Source organism: Numida meleagris, chromosome 2, assembly GCF_002078875.1.
Source record: "Numida meleagris isolate 19003 breed g44 Domestic line chromosome 2, NumMel1.0, whole genome shotgun sequence".
NCBI lineage: Eukaryota > Metazoa > Chordata > Aves > Galliformes > Numididae > Numida > Numida meleagris.
The window spans coordinates 39546508-39571020 of record NC_034410.1 but is presented as its reverse complement, the minus strand read 5'-3'; the positions used below and the strand labels follow the sequence as shown (position 1 = coordinate 39571020).

The following is a 24513-nucleotide window of genomic DNA, read 5'->3' as shown; positions in this document are numbered from 1 at the left end:
GCTTAAAAGCAATCTTTTGTTCATCAACGAAAGAGGCCATCAAAGCAACATGGACAAATTAAGTCCGAGTTTCCTGCTTTGGTTATTAATGCAAAAGGGTTTATTGGAATAAATTGGTCAAATCTATTTGGCATACATTTATTTACGCTTTTAATTTATTACAGCTTGTTAGTGAACCTCCATTTTCTAAGAGCCACTATGTATAAGCATTCAACAGAACGACACAAAGACAAAAAAAATCACAGGTCTTAAGGACTATCAAAGAAAGAACAGGTCAGGAACTGTCAAGGCCTTTTTCTATACCTTTCTTTTGTCCAGCATAAATTAATTATTCAGTCTAGCAGGTAGCTGACTGGAAACGCTCTACTACCAAACATTGTTTTCTCAGACAGTGCTGAGCAACTTGCTGTGCTCCCAGGGAAAAATAAGATTGTTGCCCACTACCACGGTGAATGTACCAGAGCAAGTCTTTGACCCAAGCTGAATGATCAGCCTTTTATTGCACAGATTGGGCAGCCACGAGCTCAGGAAGACATCTTTTACACAAAGGTAAAAGTGCTTAGGAGGAAAAAAAACATACTATGGGCTAGAGGAAAAAAAGGCCAGCTGGACAGTACTCAAATACTGCTGAGATGAGCTGTAAATTATTCTGAAAAAGCACTTTGAGGGAGTGTAAAATATCCTGTGAATTCAGGTCACACTTGGTACATAATTGTGACCAAAAGAATGAAAAAAATTGGAGCTGTCAAAATGCAGTGTTTCTACCATATTTCAAAATGACATGTTATTTCAGAATTTATCTAAATTTGAAGGAAAAAAAATCTAAAATTAGTTCAATAGACCAGAAATGAAAACAAAGATTATAGACATTTTGTCTTTGTTCTTCTCTCCCTTTCCTACTCCCAAGTTGTCTCCTGGAGTTGAGTCAAAACAACATTTTCACAACTTTTTCCATGTCACTACCCTCTCCCTCTGCAGATTTTCACTTCAGGACAAGTTTTAGCATTATTATTTTATTCAACCCACAAAGCCAAATTTTATTATTCACAAAGTACTATATATGTAATAGCCTTGTCAGTCCTAGCCAGAGGCAAAGGGTAGCCTCAGAGGAAAAGGAAACAAGAAACATCTAAAGGAAGATAAATAGGAGCAAGATGATAGGCAAGTGGGTAATACTCCCATCTTTTCTTGAGAGCTTTGTGGATAGAAAAAAGAGGGCTGTAATTAATTCCAGAGTGATGGAGACTCAAGGGCTGGACTCTTTGCACTGCATGGCTGTGAATCTTCATTCCGTTTGAACCCCCTTCCACCAAAAGCCAAACAAGCCCTTGTTTTTACTTTGACATCAAAAGACACAACATAACTAACAGCAGATGTTCCGATAAACTCCAATAGAGACCAACATCTTGGCAGCCATATTTCTGTTCTGCAGTGGCTTTTCCAGGCACACAGAAAATCCATTTGTGGGACTGAAAAGTACATGAAATGGTTTGTTTGTAGTATTTTTTTGTGGTATTTCTTGTGCTATTTCTACTATCTAGGAACTGTAGTATCACGAAAGATTGTTTTGTGGTGTTTCCGCTCTGTGTGACCATGAGTGAATAAAAACCCAGAAAAGAAATGTATAAATGCACATGCTTGAAACTAGATGAAGACAAATTTTTAGCAGAAGCCATTTACAATTTCAGTGGTTAAAACCTCCATAATCCAACAATAACAGGAACATACAGATTTTAGCTTAGTGAATTTGAAAAATTTGGCCTGAAATCCTGGCCCCATTGAAATCAATTAGAGTTTTGTCACTGACTTGAATGCTACCAGAGTTTCACACTGTTTTAATCCTCAGAGACGGAAGCCAAACTCTGCATTACTATGCAGGTATCTAATAGATTTTTATACTACAGACAGATTGTCATTAATTAATTATACCAGGCAAGAATGATTCTGCTCTTGTCTTCAGATTTTCAGATTTAGATCATGATTCAGTGAATTATTATTATTATTTTTTTTTACAACAATCCCATTTAAAATTTTCTGTTATTTTTATTTTCAGCAGCAACTACCATACAGGCAACTGACGGCTGCCTGCAGACTTGTTTAATCAAGAAATAAAATCTTATTCTGTGGCAAGACAGTCATCTTGTCTAGAAGCTGAAGTAATTAATAAAGATAAGGACAACCAGCCTGGGAACAGGAAGGCAGCAAGTCTAATAACAACTTCCAGTATGAAACCATCTAATAAATACTTGTTATGCACACTGAGAACAATCCTTAGGCTGAAATGTTGTCATAAATTATTCATACAAAAGTTTTGGACAGTAAACAAATTTATGAAGATAATGATCTCTTTGCAATTCATGAACAAAAAAGGGGGGGAGGGGTCAATCCTCAGAATAAATCTCAATGTATAAATCCACCAGCTGTAGGCATGAAGTACTGATGCAGAGATTCAGTGCAGAAATTGTAAAATAATCCCTGTGTGTTTTCTCCTTCCAGAAAGACACCTTTAAAGAGCAACTGTGATCCAAATTACTTAGCATATAGTCATTTGCTCTTCTTGACCAGGACACTAATCACAAGTTAGGAATCAAAGCCTTTGGATTATAATGGTTGAATTAAACCAGAACTGTGCACAGCATTAGCTTCGGTCTGCGGAAAACTAACACTAAACAAGCGTGAAACCTTTGTCAATACAGACTGCAAGGGGGTTGTCGCAAGTTTGGGAAACACTGATGTACGTTTTTGTTTCATGTACCAAACTGCTTTGCCTCAATTGAGGATCCATACTGAGTGACTAGGTGATTTAAAAAGCTGAATGAATTTCACAATGGCTAAGTTTACTTCCTGTACGTTTATTTAATGGCTGAGGCAACTGATGAAAGAGAAATAAAAATCTGATGAGCAGAAAAAAAAATTAGACTAGAACCTAGACTCCCCCAGGACAATTTCTTGTGCTTTGTATCCTCTGTACTGACAGACAACATATTTGCTTTCTAGCTAATTACCAACAAGACTAAAATTTTACATCTTTGATGTGCATGAGATCAAAGAATATTAGGAAATAAAAGTAAAATTAACATAATTGTCTTGTACAGCTATAATAAACTATGACGATGTCTACAATGACACTCTGCTCATCAGGAAAGCATAAACTAGAATCAATTGAACTGAACAAAAATCTTAACTTTGCTTCCTCAGCAGCTTCCAGCCTCTCCTGACACCCACCACTTGGTCACAGATGTACATCCAGAGAAAGACGAGTTCTCCCAATAGGCTCATCTGACACGCCGAGACCCACGGGAGCACCTGTTTCATTTGTTGAGCCTTCACAAAAATATGCTGCCTTCTGCAGACACAGCAGGCCAGCAGCGGGGGGAGAACTAAAGTTCTTCCAGGTCCAAAATCACATATCTCTACTACTTGATCTAAAAGATTAATTTCTATTTACTTGTTTTACTACTACAACCCACCTTATGTGCACAAAGACTGTTTGGAGCATACTTTGGTAGTGCTCCTATTATGCATATAGGATTTGTTCTCCATCTATCAAATCTGTGTCCTAGTTAGTAAGTTCACTTCAGGAAAAAAAACGGAGGAAGTGGTTTTTAGTATATATATGCTTCCAGTTCACACTTACCATGGCTAAAATACTGTGTTAGCAGTACTGCATTTTCTTTAAACTGTCTACAAGAGCAATACTGACCTGTGAAAACCAACAAACACCTTGCCTGATTGATCCGTCTTTGACATCTATGCATATATCATACATGGTTAGTCCAAAAATACCTAGCATTTCTACTTTCTTATCAGCTCAGACGTGAGAAAAAAACAAAAGACAGACAAAAGTAACTGCCTCATAAGGGTAAAATGGAGCGGGAATGTTTGGATCAGTTCTGCTCATTAAGGTAACGTGAAAAGTTCACTTCTGTTTAGAAGCTGTGAGCTACTCCTCTGAGCAAAAACATTTCAAAGGTTTTATTTGTCATCAGGTGGCAGTGACAATGAAAAATGTCTACTGCACTTCAAGACAGCTGGTAATAAAGCAGTGTGGGGAACGACTGACAGAATAACAGTTATTGTACCAATGTAGCTTCTAAGTTTTTATAGCCACTCAGCTGGAATTGTACCATTGTATTAAAAGTGGTGTAGGGTATAAAAAACATTTGGTACAGAAGGACTCTCTCCCTCCCCATTGCTGTAACAGGAATCAGTCTAACAGAATTTGGGAAAAGCAGATCTTTTCTTGATTAAATGTAGGTATTTTTACTGTGTAGCTTTGCTTTAGTTCATGCAAGGGCAAGCCTGAAAATGTTTCCTTGCTGACAACTGCTTCATTCAGCACCCTTGCAAGCAGCTCCCAACAAATCGCTGTCTTCAAAGGCACATTGTTTTTGTTTGTTCTCATTGTAACAGATGTTTTGTATCATGTACTTCAACGAACTAATTCATCTGCAGAAGACCGCCTACTCTGGCTGGTGTGCATCCAGCTGTGGAAATAGCTCAAGTGTCATCTGTGGCCACTTTCATTCCATACTTCTGATCTCACAGGATCTCAGTGACCGCATCCAAGCCCATAAAAAATAAACAGACCTGAGAACATCCTTTTAAAAAATTTCCAGCGGAGGAGTAATGCTACTCCAGGCAGGAAGCCTTTCTTGAAAGAATGTAACTGATGCTGAAGGAAGATTCACTCAGCTCTGGAAGTCTCCTCCACAACACGCTGGTTTTGTTGTATGAACTACCCAGTCAATATTAAGAAGTGCTGGAACGCTGTCATGCGTGATTTTGATGGAGCTGAGAGCTTCTGACTAACTCAGTGCCATATCAATTAGCCAAAGCACCAGGCAATCAATCACCACTTCCCTAAACGTACTGAACTCCCATTAAGAGCTGCGTATACCACAAGGCCAGTTCATCTCAACGCACTGAGCACTTTTATATAGTGTGTGTCTACCATAATATATTTCTGAAGTAGAAACAAAATCAATCTGAATTGCTCTGGAGTGGAAACATATCCCATTAATAGCTGTGCCCCAAGATTAAAATGTATTAGTGGATTAAAAAAAACCCTGCATCTGTAAGAAGTCAATTACTGTTTCCTTTGAAGTGACCAAATAAAACATCCAGTACTAATAAAGAATAGACTTTCTGAAAATGCCCTTAGAATCAGCTGGGATCACTTTATCACAAGTCAAAACGTGTCTGGGATGGTGCAACCATTCCTTGATTAGCTTCCTTAGAAGAAGGAACAAGTTGTGCTCTGAATTTGTTGAGAAGTTGACCACAGCTTCCCATAGGAAATGAGTAGTTCCTGATAAGATGCTGATCGTACACTTCAAGATTAGATCCACGGGGTTTGCTAATTACTTTCAAACCACTTAGTCAAGTCACCCATTAAGAGGAAATGATTCAATTGCAGACCTACTGAACTGACAAACTAGATGACCAAAACTCACTGTGGAGCTTGAATTATCCACCTGTATAAGAGGGCTCACAATACATCAAATCAAGGAGTTAATTTCAGTTCTGAGAAGCAACTATGGCAGCATTTAATTAGGTAGCTTGGCAGGATTTTTAATATTGTACAACACCAATTATTGGAATATTTCAGAATCATTTCAAAAGCCTTTGAAAGCCTTCAGGAAAATCAGAGCCTTGTATCAATCCTCAGAACTGATTCATCAGTTTTAGGAAGTTGCATTCTAACTCTGCAGAGAAGATTTTAAAACTTGCTGGCAACTGTCCTATATTTTAAAGATGATGATTCATCTTTTCACTTCTGATCAAGCATACTTGCTTCAGACTTGCCATGCAGATATAACTAAGGGTCAGCTGCTTCAAGGTCTAACAGATCACAGTGAAAGGCCTGAAAAAAATCACTGACACCCATGGAATTTGCTATAGTTACTAAGTCAGAGGTTGGCAAAATGGATTCCCTCACAGGGAAGCCAAACAATTTCACATTAAAATGCACTGACTTAACAGTACTAACTAACCAGTGATACCTAAGGTAAAAACAGGTACCTGTCAGAATAATCTTTTGGGATGTCTTGGTTGTCTGCAATACATTCTAACCTTCTGATCGTTTTGCTCTTGCTTGGCTTTGGTCCTCATTCTGGAGCATGTCATAAAGACAGTTTGAAATAGAAAAGACACTTCTGAGAGGGAAACCGCCACATTTGAGCAAAACTATTGTCCTTCAGAACATAAAACATACAAAAGCAATGCTTACGATGTGCTTAGGACATACATTGGATATTGGAATTGTTAACTTCAAAGAGTTTAATCACTTCTATTTATCCACAAGAATTTCACCAACACAAAAGAGTTAACATAGCTTTTTCTTCTGTGAGAAAAAGAATGAATTAATGTGGCATAATAATGGCTTACTTATTGCCAGCTTGGCCAAAAAGATGAAATGAAAGTGCAAGGCACAGTTTCACACCACTTGACACAACAGCACTCACAGCACAGTCTTACTCCTTTATGTGTCTGTTGAGAAAAATGATGAAATAAGGTTCAAAGCTGATTTGAGTACATTGGAATATTGGGTAGAACAAGCACACACCATCATGATGAAGATAGCAGCTACAGAGATGCTCTTTCTCTTTTGTTTCTCTCAGCATGGTGACAGTTTGGATGCTCTTAACTATGGATTGTGGCTAAGCATCAGAACTCATCCTCTCAAAGCCATGACTTATACTACTGGTAGTTAACTAGAAGAGAGATTTGAATGGCATGTAAAATGCTGGGAAGACTGACAAATGATGACAGCCTAGTTCCTGTAATAGTAAGTTCTCTCTGGTTATATTATGACAAAATTCTCCAAGATCTCTTGTAAAACCTTTACAATAAACTCATTTGGATTACAGAAAGATAATCTCTAGTATTCTTAACGGGTGACAGTTATATACATTATTTTATTTATATTTTCCTACGGGAAACATCTGCAGTTACTATTCACTGAAGTACAAAGCCCAGAAGCTAAAGGCTGCGCACATCACCTACACAGTCCCTGCAAAAGGCTTCTTGGTGTTAGAGCCAAAACTGAACTGTCACCAATGGATAAATGGTCTTGATTTACCACCTTGGAAAGTGGAGACAAGAGGGTAAAAATAGTACAGAGGGACTGGGAGCTACTCTAGGAGAGTTGCAGCTGCCTCTACCATGAACACTGGTATAGATTAGAAATAAGTTTGCTGTTGTAAATTCAAATCTGGGCACTAAGCACAAAATCACTCTTGGTAACAGCAACAGTGCCAAACTACCTTTTCAGGACCATTTCCCCCCCCCCATCACCACATCCAAAACACTGACTGAAATTGGAACCATAGTCAACTCATATTAAAATCAATGTAATCAAGGTGTTTAGCATCTGTGAAGATCTAGGCTGAAATGTTATAAAATCGGTTATCAGAAGAATGGTAAGGCATGTGAACTGGGTGCTACTCTCTACAGAAGGCAGCATGAAAGCAGGGGTAACTGCACAACTCTTTCTCTTCAAATTCTTGTCAGTTCTCTGCTGTTTCTGGGTTAAGATGTGGCCTGTTGCAGCTTCATCTATTGTGATGGGTGGCTTTCATTGCTGAATCACATACAAAATCACAGAATCATATGGGTTGGAAAGGATCTTTGGAGATCTTCCAGTCCAACCCCTCTGCTAAAACAGTTTCCCTAGAGCAGATTACATAGGAAAGCAGACAGATGGGTTTTGAATATCACCAGAGAAAGAGACTCCACAGTCTCTCTGGGCTGCCTGTTCCAGTGCTCTGTAATCCTCAAAGTAAAGAAGTTTTTCCTCATGATCATATGGAACTTCTTATGTTCTGGTCTGTGTCTGTTGCCCATTGTTCTGTTGCTGGGCACCACTGAAAAGAGCCTGGCCCTATCCACTTGACTCCTGCCCTTTAGGTATTTGTAAGCATTGATAATATACTCTCTCAGTCTTCTCTAGACTGAACAGTCCTCCCAGCCTTTACTCATAAGGGAGATGCTCCAGGGCTCAGATATCCTTGTGGCCCCCTCTGGACTCTCTCCAGAAGTTCCCTATCTTTTTTAAACTGACAAGCCCATAAGTGTACACAGTACTCCAGATGTGGCCTCACCAGAGCAGAGTAGAGGGGGAGGATCATCTCCCTTGACCTGCTGGCCACGCTCTTTTTAATTCACTCCAGGATACCGTTGGTCTTCTTGGCCTCAAGGGTACACTGCTGGCTTATGGCCAACCTGCTGGCCACCAGGACATCCAGGTGTTTCTTAGAAAAGCTCCTTTCCAGCAGATCAGCCTCTAACCTGTACTGATGTGTGTGGTGAACTTAGAGTGAGAGTTAATGAGGGGACTACAGCTTTGCTGCTTCTGCAGACACGAATCAGAGAGAAAATCTACTGCATCAATAGGATGGGAGGGAATGGCTTCAAGGTGCACAAGGGGATGCTCAGGTTGGATGGTAAGAAAAAATGATTCTCTCAAAGAGTGGTTAAGCACTGGAATGGGCTGCCCTGGAGGTTTTTAAGAAACATGTATATGTGGTACTAAGGAACATGGGTTAGTGGGCAACATTGGTAGTAGGTGGAAGATTGGACTAGACGATCTTAGAGGTCTTTTCCAACCTTACTGATTCCATGATTCTATGATCTGCCTGTCCATCAGAAATAAACTCCTGACAAATGTCCACCCTCTCTTCTTCCGAAAGTAAGACCTGCAAGAGAAAACCCTCATTGCCTCAAACACTAATTCCCACTCAAAATAAGTACACCAAGAGCAAGCCTCTCCTTTCCACAGAAATGATGTTGCCTTCCAGCAGGAAGGTATGCCAGTGATGGAGTGCATATAACCATGCTCTTCCCAAAACACTGTTAGCAATCTCAGCCCACAGGGAAGCCAGGCAAGCCAGGAGCAGTGGTAGCAGCATAGATGGACCAGCTTTACCACAGCATGTCTCTCCCACTACCTGCCACCAGGAAATACGCCTCTAATCTCAGCCCGTCAGATGCAGGACATCTGCAACACCCACGCTCTTGGCGAGTAGCAGGCTATAGACTAGTAATTTCCAAAGCTGCAAGCAGGAGCTTTTATTGATCGCACTAAAGAGGAAGGCTATCAAGCTGGGAGCTGACACAGCCTCACATCCTGTGTGGATTGGGCAAAGAGGGGTGCATAATGATTTACAGATTGTCATACTGGAAAAGTACAAAGGCTGTTTGAAAGCAAGTCGTTTGCTGTGTGAATCATATGCAACCCTCTTGTCCCACCACAGAGATCAGTAGCAGGGTGTCAATCCTGTGATCCTCAGCTTTGAGCTGAAGAAACCTTCCAAGTTATTCTGGATCAAGTCCTAGGTGAGGACTCTGAATATGTTTTTTTCTGAGTGCTTCAGCTTTTCAAGAGGCGAAAGTAGACATCCGATAATGAAGAAATCAATTTTTTTCCTGCTTTGGGATGTGTGTGCTGTGTGTAGAAAAAATATGGATATCTTCCACTCAGTTGCTTCCTATAAATGTGCTACAGCTGTGGTTCGGGATGTGAGAGACGGGGTTTCTTCTGGGCAACAAGGCCTGCAGTGATATTACAAAAGCTCCCAGGTAACTCATTTAAAAGGCAGGGCCTGGGAAGACTCTCTGCAGACATCCTTTAACTAGGTACATTCAAGGCTGCAGTCAGTAATAAAAAATAACAAATTGCATTTAAACCACAGTTAGAAGAAGTGAAATTTCAACCTCTGATTTCCCCTTTCCTTTTAACAATAGACCTTTTGATAAGAAAGCCTACTCTGCTGGAACTGCATCTCTCTTTGGCAGGTAGTCGAAAAAATAATCCTTCAGTGGTTTCACTAAATAACAACTCAGCACTCTTTCAAAGTTCTTCTGACTTTGTTGATATATCACTATTTTACACAACTCATTTTCATCAATCTACTATGAAAGAGTCAAGGAATGTTCAGTGTTTATACTATTATATTTCTCTATTTGTTTTCGCAATCATGTAAGAAAAAGAGGTAGAAACCATACTCTCAGCAATGTTGCAGATACCACTGATTCTTAACAAGAAGCTTTTTGACAGATACACTTCAGTGCATGGACTTAGAACAGACTTATTCTTAATTTACACCAATTTGAGAAGAAAACATGAATAGACATTCCTAATTTGCAACAGTTTGAGAAGAAAACAAGAGCATGAGGTTACAGCCTAAAAGCTGTAATTAAATGATCACTGTGCTTAACTTCAGTAGGACTGAAATCAGTTTAGCAAAGATACACATGATTTTATCTAGATCTGTCTCTGTACTGCAAAGCTTAGGTCAATATTACATTCTTTATAAAGACATTTGATCTGAAAAGAAAGCATTTCATTTAATGGAATAAAAAATGAATGGCAAATACTGTTAGACTATATTCAGTAATGAGCTATTACTTACAATATCTTGGGAGTTTCTAACTTCCAGGAGGTCAAATCACAGTGTACATTTATACATTTGATATAAAAAAAAAGTTAGCACTTCATCTGCAAAAATAATTAAAAAATAATTATGCTATTAAGATGCTCCACCAGCCACAGTGGAGGAGGTGTTAATTAGTCAACCACTTACTCAGATACCTAGGTAAGTATATCAGGAATGAACACAGAATGAAAAATAAAAAGACGAAAAAGTTGCATCTTACATACCAGAAGTAACATTTGCTAAAAATCCATGTGAGAGCTTGAAAATGACATTCAAACACCAAACAGAAGACTTTTCAAACAGATAAATGAAAAACAAGGACAGAACCCAGAGACAAGCTCCCCCATTTGCTGAGGATAGGGTGCAGATTAAAGGTAATTCAGAAGAAATCCAAACAGGATAAGGACATTGCTTCCATTTCCTGCATGAATTATCACACAACAGAGGCAAAGGCAGCTTTCTGGGAATCAAAGTTTGCGCAGAGGGATGAATACAGTCAAAGGAGATGAAAAAAACAAAGAAGTGAGTGAGCTCAAGGTGTGAGTGCAAGTGAAACAAGGAACCAGGACTGGATTTTCTCTACTGGAGAATAATGGAAGAACTAGCATATGTAATCACAGTTCCAGCAGCCAGAACTAGAGGATGTTAATGAAGATAGAACATAGATAAACCAAAGATAGAGCTAGATAACCTAATTTTTTAAAATAACATGACCTATTTTCTAGACAAAGGACGCAGCAAATCTAAGCTCTCTGAAGGCCAATAAAGTATTTCAGACAGTGCTACAACAGCAAGTACTAAAATCTGGGGAAGATAAAGAATTAAGTGAAGAAGAAATTACAACAGGTTGTGCTGAATGAGAAGCTAAAGTGCTTTGGTGGATGGGTCACTAAAATCTCCATAAAGATTGTTCTCAGCCAATATTTTTAATAATGTCCTTGAATGAAAAAAGATTTGGGGAAATGCTGAGGTTATGAGGCACTGAGAGTAAACTGGCAGATTAAACTACCTTACAGGAAGCACTGGATTAAGCAGATGCAAAATTCATGAAGATAATTACACTAATAAAAGGTTTCCTTCATAACGCAGAAGCAATTGATGGAAAACTGCAAAAAGAAAATCCAGGTATAACAGCAAATTGCTGGATGGCTGCATTAGCAGGGTCACATGCACAATGGAAAAAAGTTGTTATTTCATAACGCAGTAAAGTACTCCCAGAAAAGAGACATGAGTATTAATGCTGTTCTACAAAGGGTTAGAATACTGTGTGCATTGGCTGTCCTAGAAAAATGCATTCAAAGTGAAACAGATCCCAAGAACGGTCAGTCTAACAGCCAGAGGTACAAACCTGCTAAGCTACTGCAAATGCATTGTGATGTTGGCATAATTAGCTCAGCTAACGATGATGCAGGTGAAATTTTTGCCTATAAATTAATATAGAAAACATCTAGAAGAGAGCTTTTCTGAAGAGAGAGGAGAATGTTTGGCCAGGAGCAGACAGATGAAAAATGAGCAGGAGTACCTTTAGGTTGGAAATTAAAAATGCAGTTCTAAGCCTCAGAGCAAAGGTGTTCTGAAATAAGACTCCAGACAGGATTAGCAAGAAGCAAAAAAAAAATAAATAAAAAAAAATAAAAATAAAAATAAAAAATCAAACTATTTAATCAGGTTTTGGAAGAGATTATATAGCATGGTTCTTGGATATAGCTGGAATCCTGAGTCTTATAAACTGGCACTAGCTCCCTAAAGGACAATTTTATAATTTATTTTTTTTTAAACACAATTCCTCTGCTAGATAATCATGATGTAATCACAAGTAATATATACATTAGCTAATTTCTCCTACTTAGATAAATTGGTCCTTGAATACACTTGCATAACCTAATGGTAATTTATGAGAGCGCTTTTGTTCTAAGAATTATGTGGGTGCCAGAGTCTCCTCCATCAACTTTTTGCTGCAGGCGTGATTCTGTTCTCATTCTCACTATTTCACACCTTTGTAACTCAATTTTCTTAAGTCAACTCCTGATTTATACCAGTAAAATTAGACCCAACGTTTCCCCTCGTAGTCAAGACAGGTTTAGTTTAATATTTAACAAGACAACTCTAAATGTTAATAATATAATTGTGAAGTTGTGCTTAAAGGTCCTTGTTTCACCAGACATTTCACGAGCAGTCAGTAAAAGCTATTTAGTGGTATGACAGTTTTGTAACCTAAATAGATGGGACTAAGAAAACAAAAGACAAATGAGAAACTGAGGCTGAGAAGAAAGACGTTTTCCCTAAGGTCATGCACAAGATCAGTGGCAGAAGAGAAAGGATATATCATTAAGTGCTCTAAGTGTGTGTGTCCTCTGAAACCAATGTGAGGAAAAGCAGGCTTAGGTCAGAAAGGAGCTCCAGCAAGAATGAGTATTGCCATACATTACACATATACATGAAGAAATATTCATGATTTCCATTTGGAATTGGCTTTCACAGAATCCTCTGTGTGAAAAGCCTGTATGAATAGCATTCTTAAAAAAAATTACAGTAATTTGCAAATTACACCTTGATTCTTTCATAACTCATTCCTCTTTGGTTACATATAAAAAGGTATTTTGTCAAAAGTCTCCAACTTGACTTGTCCCTTCACTAGCAGGAATTCACATTTACTACTTTGAGAGGTTGTGTCAGTCTTCGTAATTCCTATGCTGGAGACATCACAGTTACAGCGCTGCCCCAGCATTTCTTTAGTTGTATAACACTGCTGCTCCTCAGTACTGCTCTTCTGGGTCGACATGGCTGCACAGTTCTCCAAAGCTGCCCAGTGCCTCACCTCTAATGGAAATGTCATTTTTCTGCAATGCATGGATGGGGTTGTGAAGCCCAAAGGAGCTCCAGGTCCCTTTCTGCTGGAGAGCTGTTCTACAACAACAACCTCTATCCTTATCTGCATTATGGAAATGAGAACCATGTCTCCATCATGGGAAAGAGACCCACCACCGTGTGCAGCAGGCAACAACAGTAGATAACTCCCAGCCTTGTCACTAATAGCGTGAATCCTCAGTGCTGCCAGAGCACATAGCTTTTTCAAAGCTTTTCGCTGCTGGTGGCGGATGAAAATTGCTGCCTTTCCTTTCCGCCCTCCCAGAACATGCACATTTGGCAATTGCAGTATACAACCATCTGTGTTTCAAGGGGGATTTTGTCCTGCTTACTACAAGAATATCAGACAGAAATCTACGTTCACTTAAACCAGTGTAGCAAAGCTCTCACTGCAAAGATTGAAATATTAGCATCATCTGCAAGACAATGGACATTTCTGCAAAAAAATAAGAGATGGACAACAATGGAGGATAATTCTGACAGGACTGTAATATACCTGTACCACAAGCCTCACTTGTTCACAGCACACAGCATGCAAAACCACAGCACAATACACATGGAAAAATATTGGATGGTGAATTAAACCGAAAAATCATCTGTCAAAATTATATCATATGCTTACCTAATTCACCCTTCTGCCAAGCCTGTTACTTTCTGCACACTCATCAATCTAACTCTTGGACTACAATTAATACCACGTGCTTATGCAGTCCATTACTCTTTACTGATTCTATCACTTTTTGTCTACTTATTCATCTACAATCTGGACAATAACTAAAATGAGTGCTTGTCAAATGAGGAATTTTTTGCTCAAAATGGCAAAAACTATATGTGACCCTTACAGTCTGTGTTCAAGCTTTTGACACAGTGCAAATTTAAAACTTTGCGAAATACAAATCTACATGCATCCTGAGACATACACAGTACATACGTTATATGAAATAAATAAAGTATTAGAGATTTTCAGTCTTAGTAAACGTACGTGAAACTGGAAAACTTAAAACAGACTGCAGGCTTTGTACAAAATTAGACATTGATTTTTTTTTTTAAAACGCACTACATTCTTCCACAGAAGGTACTCTAATGTCTATTGATTAATAACTATATTTTAAAAAATAGCCCCCTTTGATAAACCTTACTGCTTTTAAGCAGTTGTCATGTCAAGATTTTTCTTGACAATGAAAGTTGACAGTTAAGGTTACATCTCTTCTGTTAAAGAGAAATCAATATACCATAACCACTATATCTCTCAACCAGAAATTCCTGGCTTCAAAGTCTCTGGAGTACCTCTAAGATTTACTGCCAGGCTTCTTTTCCAAATATCTTTTCCTTTTCCATTTATAGATTTGTATTCAATATATATATATCTTTTCCAGTAATGTAAATGTCCTTTAACATTTTTAGACTGCTGGTTTATCCATTTAGTATTCATATTATCTGTAGGATACATGAAAGAAAATAAAATTTTACTAGAACTCTTATGTCTTTTCAAGATTAAAGAGCAACACACGAGTTCCTGAAATGCAACAGCTTGTCTACTGGAAAGGCTTGTGGTTCTCCTGTCCACGTTTTCTAACTGAATCCATATGTGGTGTGTTTTTCTGCCTTCACAAAAACACCCAGTTTCACTAGGGGGCTCTAGCAGAGTGTTAAAAGGGGTTGGAAATCTAACTTGAATAAGGTTTTTTCTGCCATCCACATTAATTCATATTAATTTCTACAACAGCAGAACAAATGACTGCATGAGTACTTTGATATGATTCCAGAGGAACTGCATAATCAGACATACAAGCCTCTATGTTTGAGCATGACATGTGACTTGGGTAAATTGTTTACACCTATTTCCTTTTACAGAGGTGTGAGCTTGGGTGACGGGCACTGCTTTTCCAGCCTCTCCAGGCAGCCAGCCCAGTACTCTCCTTACACCACTGTACCTGGCACTAGAGAGGGTCAGTCAGAGCGTGCCCAGCTGAGGTTGAAATTACCCAATTAGTAGAAGAGGCAACTTCTAAAAAAGGCCAGTGCTGGGCAAGAGGTAGGCAGAAATGACCTCATGCGAGGCTGCTTGTCCCAAAGGAACATTGCCAATTACTGTCTTGATTATCGGAGTTATAGAATTGGCAGTCCTTGATTTTCTGCCTCGGGAAACACTGAAATTAAAATTGTTCAGCAAAACTTTGGCACTGGTATTTGGTTAGTTATTGCAACCTCTAAACTCTTTAGCTTTAAAAGTTCAAGTAAGTTCATGTTCAAAGGATCTCTTAAAAACACACATCTAAAAGTTAAAAGAATAGCTGGAGATTCCAATTTCCAAGGATTATTTCCTGTTTACTTTTCATACCATCTAGCTGAACTCTCACATTTCATCTTGGATGCAGGACTCAGCTGTCTGCAAAGGACATACTTTGTTCCCTTATACATCCAAATGCAAGATGGACTCCTGGCTCTGTTTGCTAAAAAGGTAGAGCAACAAACGCGAGGTAAAGAAAGCAGCCTTGGGAAAGGGACGCCGAGGGGGGAGAACAAGGAACTTCTTTGTTCGAGAGTGTAGGAATCAAAACACTGAAACTGCTGTGGTATTTTGGGTACTGTCCAAAATAACAGAGTTGCTAGTGAGAAAATGAAAACTGATATATTTCAGTTGGACAGTTTGTACTTTTTATGCTGCATTCATGCACAACAATCAAAAGGCAAGATTCTGGAGTCGATACACAGCCTCGCGTCACACCAAAACACGGGTTTCACGCTGCTTATGAAATAATAAATGTTTTTTTTTGTTGATGTTTAAGAAAGACAATAATAAGGACATTTGTTAAGACCGTGACCTTTCTCAAAGGGCTTGAGAAATGTGCAGAAGAGCAGTTCTCCCAAATGCACTTTATCAATAGTAGGTTTTTCATATGTTGTTCTGTTTGCCCCCTTTGTGCTGCCACTGGCATATTCCTTCTGCAGAAAATGCTCAAGACTGAGAAGAACACCTATTTGTGTACATACGTTAATTGTTGTGGGGGCACAGTTTTATTAGAAAATAAAAGCCAGTGTGTGCATACAGCATTAGTGTAATTAAAAGAAACCGGCCTTTAGAGGCAAGAGTACACATATGATATATAATAAAGGTCTGAATAAAAAAAAGTTTTACACAAATGTCATGTTAATAAAAATGAAGATTATCTATACATGAACTGAGCTTAGACCATGGTTTTCAAAGTTTTCCCCAAACCATCAAATGGCCTTTAGGGACTGCAGGAAAAACACACTAATATGGCAAATATTATAAATCTCTAGAACAACTCTTATCCCTTTTATGTTTTGATTCTCTCGTTGCTATCCATCTCCCCTTATCCTAAGGCAGTAAAGAAATACAAGAGTTTTTTCAAGAAGGGATGAGTTTGAACTGTACTTTAAAAGATATAGTTAACTAAACAGAGCCTAGACTGCAACCAGTGGATTAAATATTGTGCCAGTACAAGTCCAACTCCACATGGCCATAACTCTTTGGGAGCTTGTCTTCCATTAGAGCTGGTATGAGTGACCATGACACATGGAAAAAAACCAAAACTGGTCAAAGTGAGGCATTCTTACTTGCACACAGTGTAATCAATATGGTCGTAAAATGGTGAACGCTCCACTGACAAAGGATGCATTTTCAAAATGTTTGAGTCATACATGAGCCCAAAGGTAAGTTTTTCATCATGTTCACAGGAATCCAGGATACTATTTCCCAAAACTCTGAAGGTTGTGCGAGCACAAAGATTTGGGAGTTACGACCCTTCTACTTCAGCATATTACTGGTAATTCTGAAACAGCAGTGCTTCCTCAATGCATCTGATACTACTTTTCCACGGCTCTTTACATAAAGCTAGTAAAATTCAAAGCTAAAAACAAACAAACAAACAAACATCTTTTTAAAATGCAATCTCTCTTTGGCATCAGCCTACTATATTAAGGTTAAAAGTTACAGGGAAAATCAAGAGGAGCCCTTGGCTGCCCCATTTGACTAGAGAAAAAAAATTCACAGTATTTCTGTTTTTTTCCTCACAGAAAGTCATTTTGGTTATTGATTGTTTGTAATGAGATCACAAAAGTAAGACAAATAAGGTTGGGGAAGGGAAAGCAATATCTGCACATATTTTCCAGGTAACACATATGCTGTTGCTATCTATTAGAATCATAATTAAAAAGCTATAGAGAGAATCAGAGATAAAGTGTTTTGTATTTACCATAGTGTTCTTTGAATTCACCAAGTAAACAAAAATCAGAATGCATACATCAAGAAGATGTGACTGAAATCAATATACAAAGGGAAATAAATGAGCAACACCTCTGCTAGGCCAACCTACTGCAGAAGGATATCAGTGAAAATGGAGCATGGTGTTTAAATGACAGTGGACAGAGAGGTGATATAGAAGCAGAGACGGGCAGGCAAAGAAGAGGCTGGCAGAGGCAGGATGGTGATGCTGCATAGCACGGCTCTTTCCTCCTGTCAGCAAGCTTGCCAGTCCGGGAGAAGCTGTCCTGTCTGTGCACGGCATGCTGAATGAAAACCTCCTTTGTCTCCTCTACAGCATGGGCCTGATTCTTTTTCTGTCACGAGGGACACTATGTGGTATTAAATTATACGTAAGTATCAAGTAGGAGCTTCCTTCTGAAATGAAAAACTAATCATCCAGTAACATAATTTAGTGGATATTTATAATAAAAACAAAGAATTAACCGTCGGCATTTGAGCAATTCAAACTGTGTTTTCTGTAAGAGTTCATCTTTATTCAGAAAGAATAATACAGGCTTAACAAAATGTTCTCCTTCCTGGGGCAAGGGGAATGTAATATTTATCCGCACTGGTTTCCAATGGGATATCACGCACCACAATCAATCATCTCATAAAATACTGTGAAGTAAAGTGGTAGCAATTTAGATAATAACATGGCAAACTAAGTTACAGAAGAAACAAAAAACTAACTGAATTAGAAAGTTCCCAGTTTCATCAGCTCATTGGGTCTTACATTCTGCCAGCCTTGTCATAATCTTTTCTTCATACTTTCTTAAGCTACAAAGTTGCCTAGAATAGAGTCTATACTTAGGCATGAAACTAAAGCAAACTTACTATGGACACAGATTCTTTATTTTCTTTCAAAATAGGCTATCTATTCTGATAGTCTGCTGTGCAGTAATTCTCTGGCAATTTTTCAGACATTTCTAATAAAGAATTCATCTCTGAATGAAGTCTGGGGAATAGTAGTTCTGCCTTTTTGCCTTCCGTACTAAAGGCCTCACGTCCATTTATTTAAGAACATAAATCTTGGGAAACACACAGGAAAAATCTTTCAGTGAAAAGACTGGAATTACTATCAACAACACATAGAGGTAACCCACAATGGCAATGACACTGAAATGTTAAACCTCTTATCCACTCTCCCTCTGCTTTTCCACATAAAAGTATGCATTCTTTCATTGACACAACTCTCTGGTTAGCAATGAACACAAATATAACTTGGCCGATTCAGGATGCTACTCACTATAAAAATTACTTCTCTCTTTACAGCCCTTTACCAAGGGGTAAACACATCCAATCAGCTCACCCAAATACTCACCACTTCTGGCAGCGCAGAAAAATGCTTTGCTGAACATGGTCAAATAAAACTCAAACACACATACAAAGACTGGAATTGATAAAGTGCTTATGTTCTTTCTTTTAGAAATGGAGTATTTCCACAAGGATCAGAGATCCTTTGGCTTCCACAAGTCTGATAGCCCCTGATATCCACACTTGTCAAATTTCTTCTGGTCTGCAAGTAAACCCAAATACTAGAATAGAGAACTGATTGTTTGATACAGTTTGGCTCCCTACAAGAGTCACACCAGTAGCTTTATTCCACTGAGATGGAAACCTCTGCCAGGACCTGGAGAGTGGTGCAGCACCACAGAGGTGGGAACTGGGCTTCCTGGAGACAGTCACACACTACAGTCATTGCCTAGTTAGACAAAACTGAAAAATTTGTCTCCAAAGAACAGATAGATATGGAAGGGGAATTAAAAGTGGGATGAGAACCCTGCACTACTAAAAAGATATATAGGGTAATTGTATCCAGATTTTTGCCAGATTTTTAACCAGAAAACAACAGGAGATGTTAAGCTATTGTGAGGTCAAAATATTTGAACATAAGTTAACATAATGAATATCCTAATGTACACATAACAAACAAGCCTCAACTACAGAACTTCATTTTTGTTTTACCCTCCTCACATAAATTAATATATCAATACTCAGGTGGAATACACATTTGAATGTTGATTAATGACACTTTAGAGTGGATCCATGCCTGAGAAATTGATCAAACAGAGGAAACAAAACTAAAACAATCTGTAGGTAGTGCTGCTCAGTATGTTCTTTCCATCTGGTGCATCACTAATATTTAGGCAAAGTGCATCAAGACATAGGTAAATAAAAATTCACCTGCATTGTTTCAAACAAATGGTACTAGAATTTTAATGCAAATATAAATAGTAGCTACAAACTGATGAAATATAAAAATTTACTCAGAAATAAAAAGAGTTGGCTGGTCAAATCATAAAACAGATTCAGATTTAGCAGAGATTCTGTAAGACAGCTGTGCTTCACCCTTTTTCAGTACTTGAAATGCATTATTAAGGCATTGAGAATTCTTTGAAGTATATACAACTACAAAGGACTTTTTTGATGGATAAGTGTATAAGGGAGGGCTAACATGCGTTGATCCTGGCAATTCAAAGTACGCAGGAATGTGGCTATCTTGCAGTCCATGAAGCAAAGCTTCAGAAGTTATACTTTAGATCTAGTTATTCTCTTATAATCAATGCAATTAGGTAACATATCACCCATCCTCTCCTTTTCGCTAAATTAAATAGTGTTCCTATTAAAGAAGCAGAATCTTTGCAGCAGAGGGCTCTTGCCAAAAGAGCAGCTGGCTGCTCTTACATGACCTAGGACTTTACTGCAGCTGACAAGCAGAGTAAGGCTACAGCGTAAGCACTTTCAGTAGAATATTAGCTAGTATCTACTTACTGTTGGTTGCATAACATATGGTGGATGAGGCATCCATGAAGTACTCTGGACCTGCATATCAAATACTTTCTATTAGCACAGAAAAGTTTAAAAAGGAACTCCAATAATTTACTTGAAAATATTATTTACATTGCAACTACAGAACAAATTTCGGTAGAAGACTTAAGGCATGTAGCTCAATGTAAAAATCATTTATGCGTCATAAAGTTACTGTCAAAGGAAAAAGCTTTCAAACTGTATTTGATAACGTTTCCACCAAAGTCAGAAGTCTGAGATATTGCACCACCTCTATGATCCACATTATTTAATCTCATAAAGCATTGTTCAATATTCCATGTTGTTCTACTTTTCCATTTGTATTGTTTGCTTTCATCCATCAATGTAATCATGAACATGTCATCCAACTGACAGTGCAGCAGAGACAAAATATTCAAAGTTTGTTTCTGAAGTACCCATATAAACTTTGAAATACCTTGAAATAACATTTTCAGAGATCCTAGAATGATTTATCCTGTTTTCAGGAAGAACTGCAGAACTAATTCAAAGCTTTTGAAGCTTACTATGATTGAAAGCTTCCAAGACAAAGTTGACTTAAGATGTCCTTGCCCTTAGAAGCAGCTCCCACCTTTGGCAGCATGGCATCCATTCTCACCAGAACTCAGTATGCCTCAATGAAGCCTTTCTTTGTTATTTCATCTTACTACTGACATGTAACAGATGCCATAGATAAATCAGTTTTACTAACAATTAAGTGCGTTTTAAAGTTCTTGCATATTTGTAACGACATCTCTGAGCCATAACCACCTCTTCTGCTAAGCGTGAATTGCCTGTATGTTCCTGTAACTTAGAGTCAATCTCAAGAATTGTGTATTCTTGTTTCCTTTTGCGTCAGTTTGGGCACCACAACACATAGGAAGTATGCAAAAATATATCTGTGCTATAGCCATCAGTGGGCAGTTACTGGCTATCTCCACACTCACAGAGATGGCCATGTGGTATCTCAGACTGAACGTGAACAAGGGTATGTAAGAGAAAGCCATAAGGTCCTGATTCTCCAGACGCCTTGTGATTTTGTTCATGAAGCAAGTAAGAATTAATTGTGTAGTTTAGCGCTTCAGCATTTTTTTTTAAGTTGGCTAAAGCAGAGTTTTTGTAGAAAAGCGAGTTCACTGTAACATTTTTAGAACCAAAACCAGTGCACACACATGCAAATACACATCTACTACAAAATTTTCTATTGTGAATCCTCAGTAGCTAAAAAGATTAGTGCTCTAATGAGCTTGATGCTGTTCAATACACTCCCCTCCTTGTAGTTCTTCCCCTGTGCCAAGGCTAATGTCTTTAGGCTTCAACTATACATTACCAAGTAAGAATTATCTGGGTTTTAGAAACCAAATCAAACCAAACCAGGAACAAAATGTTTTTAGATTTATATGCATCAAACCATGAACTGATCCAAATTCACTGAATTCATCTCACCAAAGCAACTTTTTGTTTGGTGTTACATAGCTACCTAAAATTAAATAACACCAAATTCAAAGAAAATTACAAGAGTCCTTTATCTTTGAAGGTCAGGTTTAAAACATGGTTGGTGTACAGCACTGCTTGTAGAAAAATAAAACATTATCTCAAAAAAAAAAAAAAAAAAAACAACCCAAAACCCACACCAAACCGACAAATCAATCTCAACAGTAAGAACAGTTTCTTAGCTAGGACTCAGGACTGGAAGAGTGCTGACGGTACAGGACAGCAATAACCAGGGCAACCCTAGATATATATACACACTGTGGGAGCAAGAGGTTGGAGAGCAGCCATGCATAAAGTTACCTGGGGGTTCTGGTCAATGGAAAGTTTTGAATCCAAGTCAGCAGTGTGCCTTGGCAGCCAAAAGGGCCAACTGCACCCTGGGGCGCATCAGGTCCATGCTGCCAGCCAGGTGAGGGAAGGGATTGTCCCTCTGTGCTGCGCAGCCTCACCTCAAGCACTGTGTGCAGCTTTGGGTGCCACAGTATAAGACATAAAACTATGAGAATGCATACAAAGGAGGGCTACAAAGATGGGGAAGGATGTGGAAGGCAAGACGTACAAGGAGTGGCCCTCATGGCAGCCTGCAGCTCCTCACAGGGAGCAGAGGGGCAGTGCTGAGCTCTGCTCTCTGGTGACAGTGATAGGACCCAAGGGAATGGCATGGAGCTGTGTCAGGGTAGGAGCAGGTGGGGGTTAGGGACAGGGTCTGCACCAGACGGCAGTGGGCATGGAACAGGCTGCCCAGGGCAGTGGGCATGGCCCCAAGCTGCTGGAGTTCAAGGAGCATATTGACAATCCTCTCAGACATAAGGTTTGAATTTTGGGTAGTCCTGTGTAGAGTCAGGAGTTGGGCTATATGAGCCTTGTTTGTCCCTTACAACTCGGGATATTCTATGATTCTAACTGAAATGGTAAAATGTATGGCCAATGACCAGCTTAACATGTTTCTGGAAAATGGCTAATAAAACTAATCAATCCAGTTTTGACTTCCATCTCAGAAAGCTAGAACATGGCAACAGTTTCTCTGTGGAGATCTGGGTTGGATATGCTGAAAAAAGGAATTCTGAAAGACAAAATGTGTCAGACACTGAAGAAGGTTATGAGGAGAATTATCCTAAAGAATCTTGCATTGTCAGGGAATGCTGTTAAAGGATGCTGTTACTGGAGCAAATACAGCTGAGGTCAGAAAGTCAAAATATGATACAGAAAACAAATTATGAAAAAAGAATGCGTTTAAAAAAGTTTGGCTCATGAAATGGAGTTAAAATGACAAAACATTTCAATAAGAATGACAAGCATCTGCTATTGTCAAATGGAAATGAAGCAAAATACTGTTTGCTGGAGAAGCTGATTGAAATAAGAAAAAATTACAGTGGCTTTCACTGCTAGTGTTAAGAATGCAGGAAACACTCAAAACCCTACACCAAATGGCACCTGAATACTACTAGAAAACCTTTTGTTTAAAGCATGACTCAAGAGCACAAGTGCTCATGTAGTTTTCTGTGGTATCCACTCTGCCTTCATTCACATCCAAAACATAATTAACTGGGAAACATAGTAGACAAGCACAAATCTGACGTACCTGATATGTAGAGACAGGGGAAGCAGCAATGAATGGCGTGATTGATGTCTGTGGAATCATGCGGTTTGTTGGAATACTGTACGGTGAGGAATAAAATCTGCAAACAAAGAACAAAAGCAAGTTTTTTGAACCTTTTGACTGCTAGCCCCTGAATGACTAATTCACTGCCTCCCAGGCAAAGACAAAAAGAGTCTACACAGGTAATTATGTCCATCTATTTCCAAAACCACAATAAGGAAGATGTGATGGCTTGACTGAGTAGATCTTGAAAATGGAAAGGAGGAGGAATATTTACTCAAAGCATATTTTTTTCACTTCAACTAGCACAAATATAGAACTTCACAACACAAGAAGTAATTATATGAAATGCAAAGACAGCTGATTTTCCAGAGTGCTATCTAGTGAAAGGAAATTTCTTACGCGATATTGAAGACAATGATAACTGATTTCATTTTTACACGCAGCACTGTTTTCTTTTCAGATCTTAATGCTTCAGTGCTGAGAATAACACATTCCACGTATACGCCTGATTTATTTTATTAAGGGATGGTTACAGCATCTCTGGCTGAAATTTTCATATTCATCTACATGGAAAGCTAAAAACTTACCTTCTGGTGAAATTTATCAAAAATTATGAGTCTAAATGCCCCAGGCAGCAATGAAAATCCCAGATCTAGTTGTTTTTATTTCCACTATTGCATGCTATAAAAAAAAGTTTCACTATCTCTTGCTTGACGATAATAAATGTTATATTCATTCTATTTCCCTGTGGGTAAATGATTATTGATAATATTCTCACATAGAAAACATCACTACTGATGTACTGTGGAAGTACTTAATACCCATGTACTCATCAAGATTTTTGTGTTTGTCATTCTTTCAGTTTTAACTGTAAATAAAAAAAAAAAAAAAAAAAAAACCACCACCAAACAACACTGCTTAAAAATAGAACATTTGTGGTCTTACAGCTGTCAAAATGCTAATATTCTGGAATCCTTAAGAGAGAGAAACATACTCCTGTGCAATGTCCTCTGGTCTGATTCAAATCCCATGCA

The 24513-nt window shown here is 38.5% G+C and overlaps 1 protein-coding gene across 10 annotated transcripts in view; it reads right to left on the bottom strand.

The window, feature by feature from the left end:
* The window catches only part of RBMS3 (RNA binding motif single stranded interacting protein 3), a 609095-nt gene that overhangs the window by 49995 nt on the left and 534587 nt on the right, over positions 1–24513 (bottom strand). For 9 of the 10 annotated variants that reach the window (XM_021386133.1, XM_021386132.1, XM_021386134.1 and 6 more), the window contains 2 exons: positions 23459–23555; positions 20350–20400 (listed from right to left, as the gene is read on the bottom strand). In XM_021386133.1, the coding sequence (XP_021241808.1) occupies positions 20350–20400; positions 23459–23555 (148 nt within the window). Of the gene's footprint in view, positions 1–16161; positions 17907–20349; positions 20401–23458; positions 23556–24513 lie in introns of those variants that run through there. The other variant, XM_021386140.1, reaches the window with a different exon arrangement.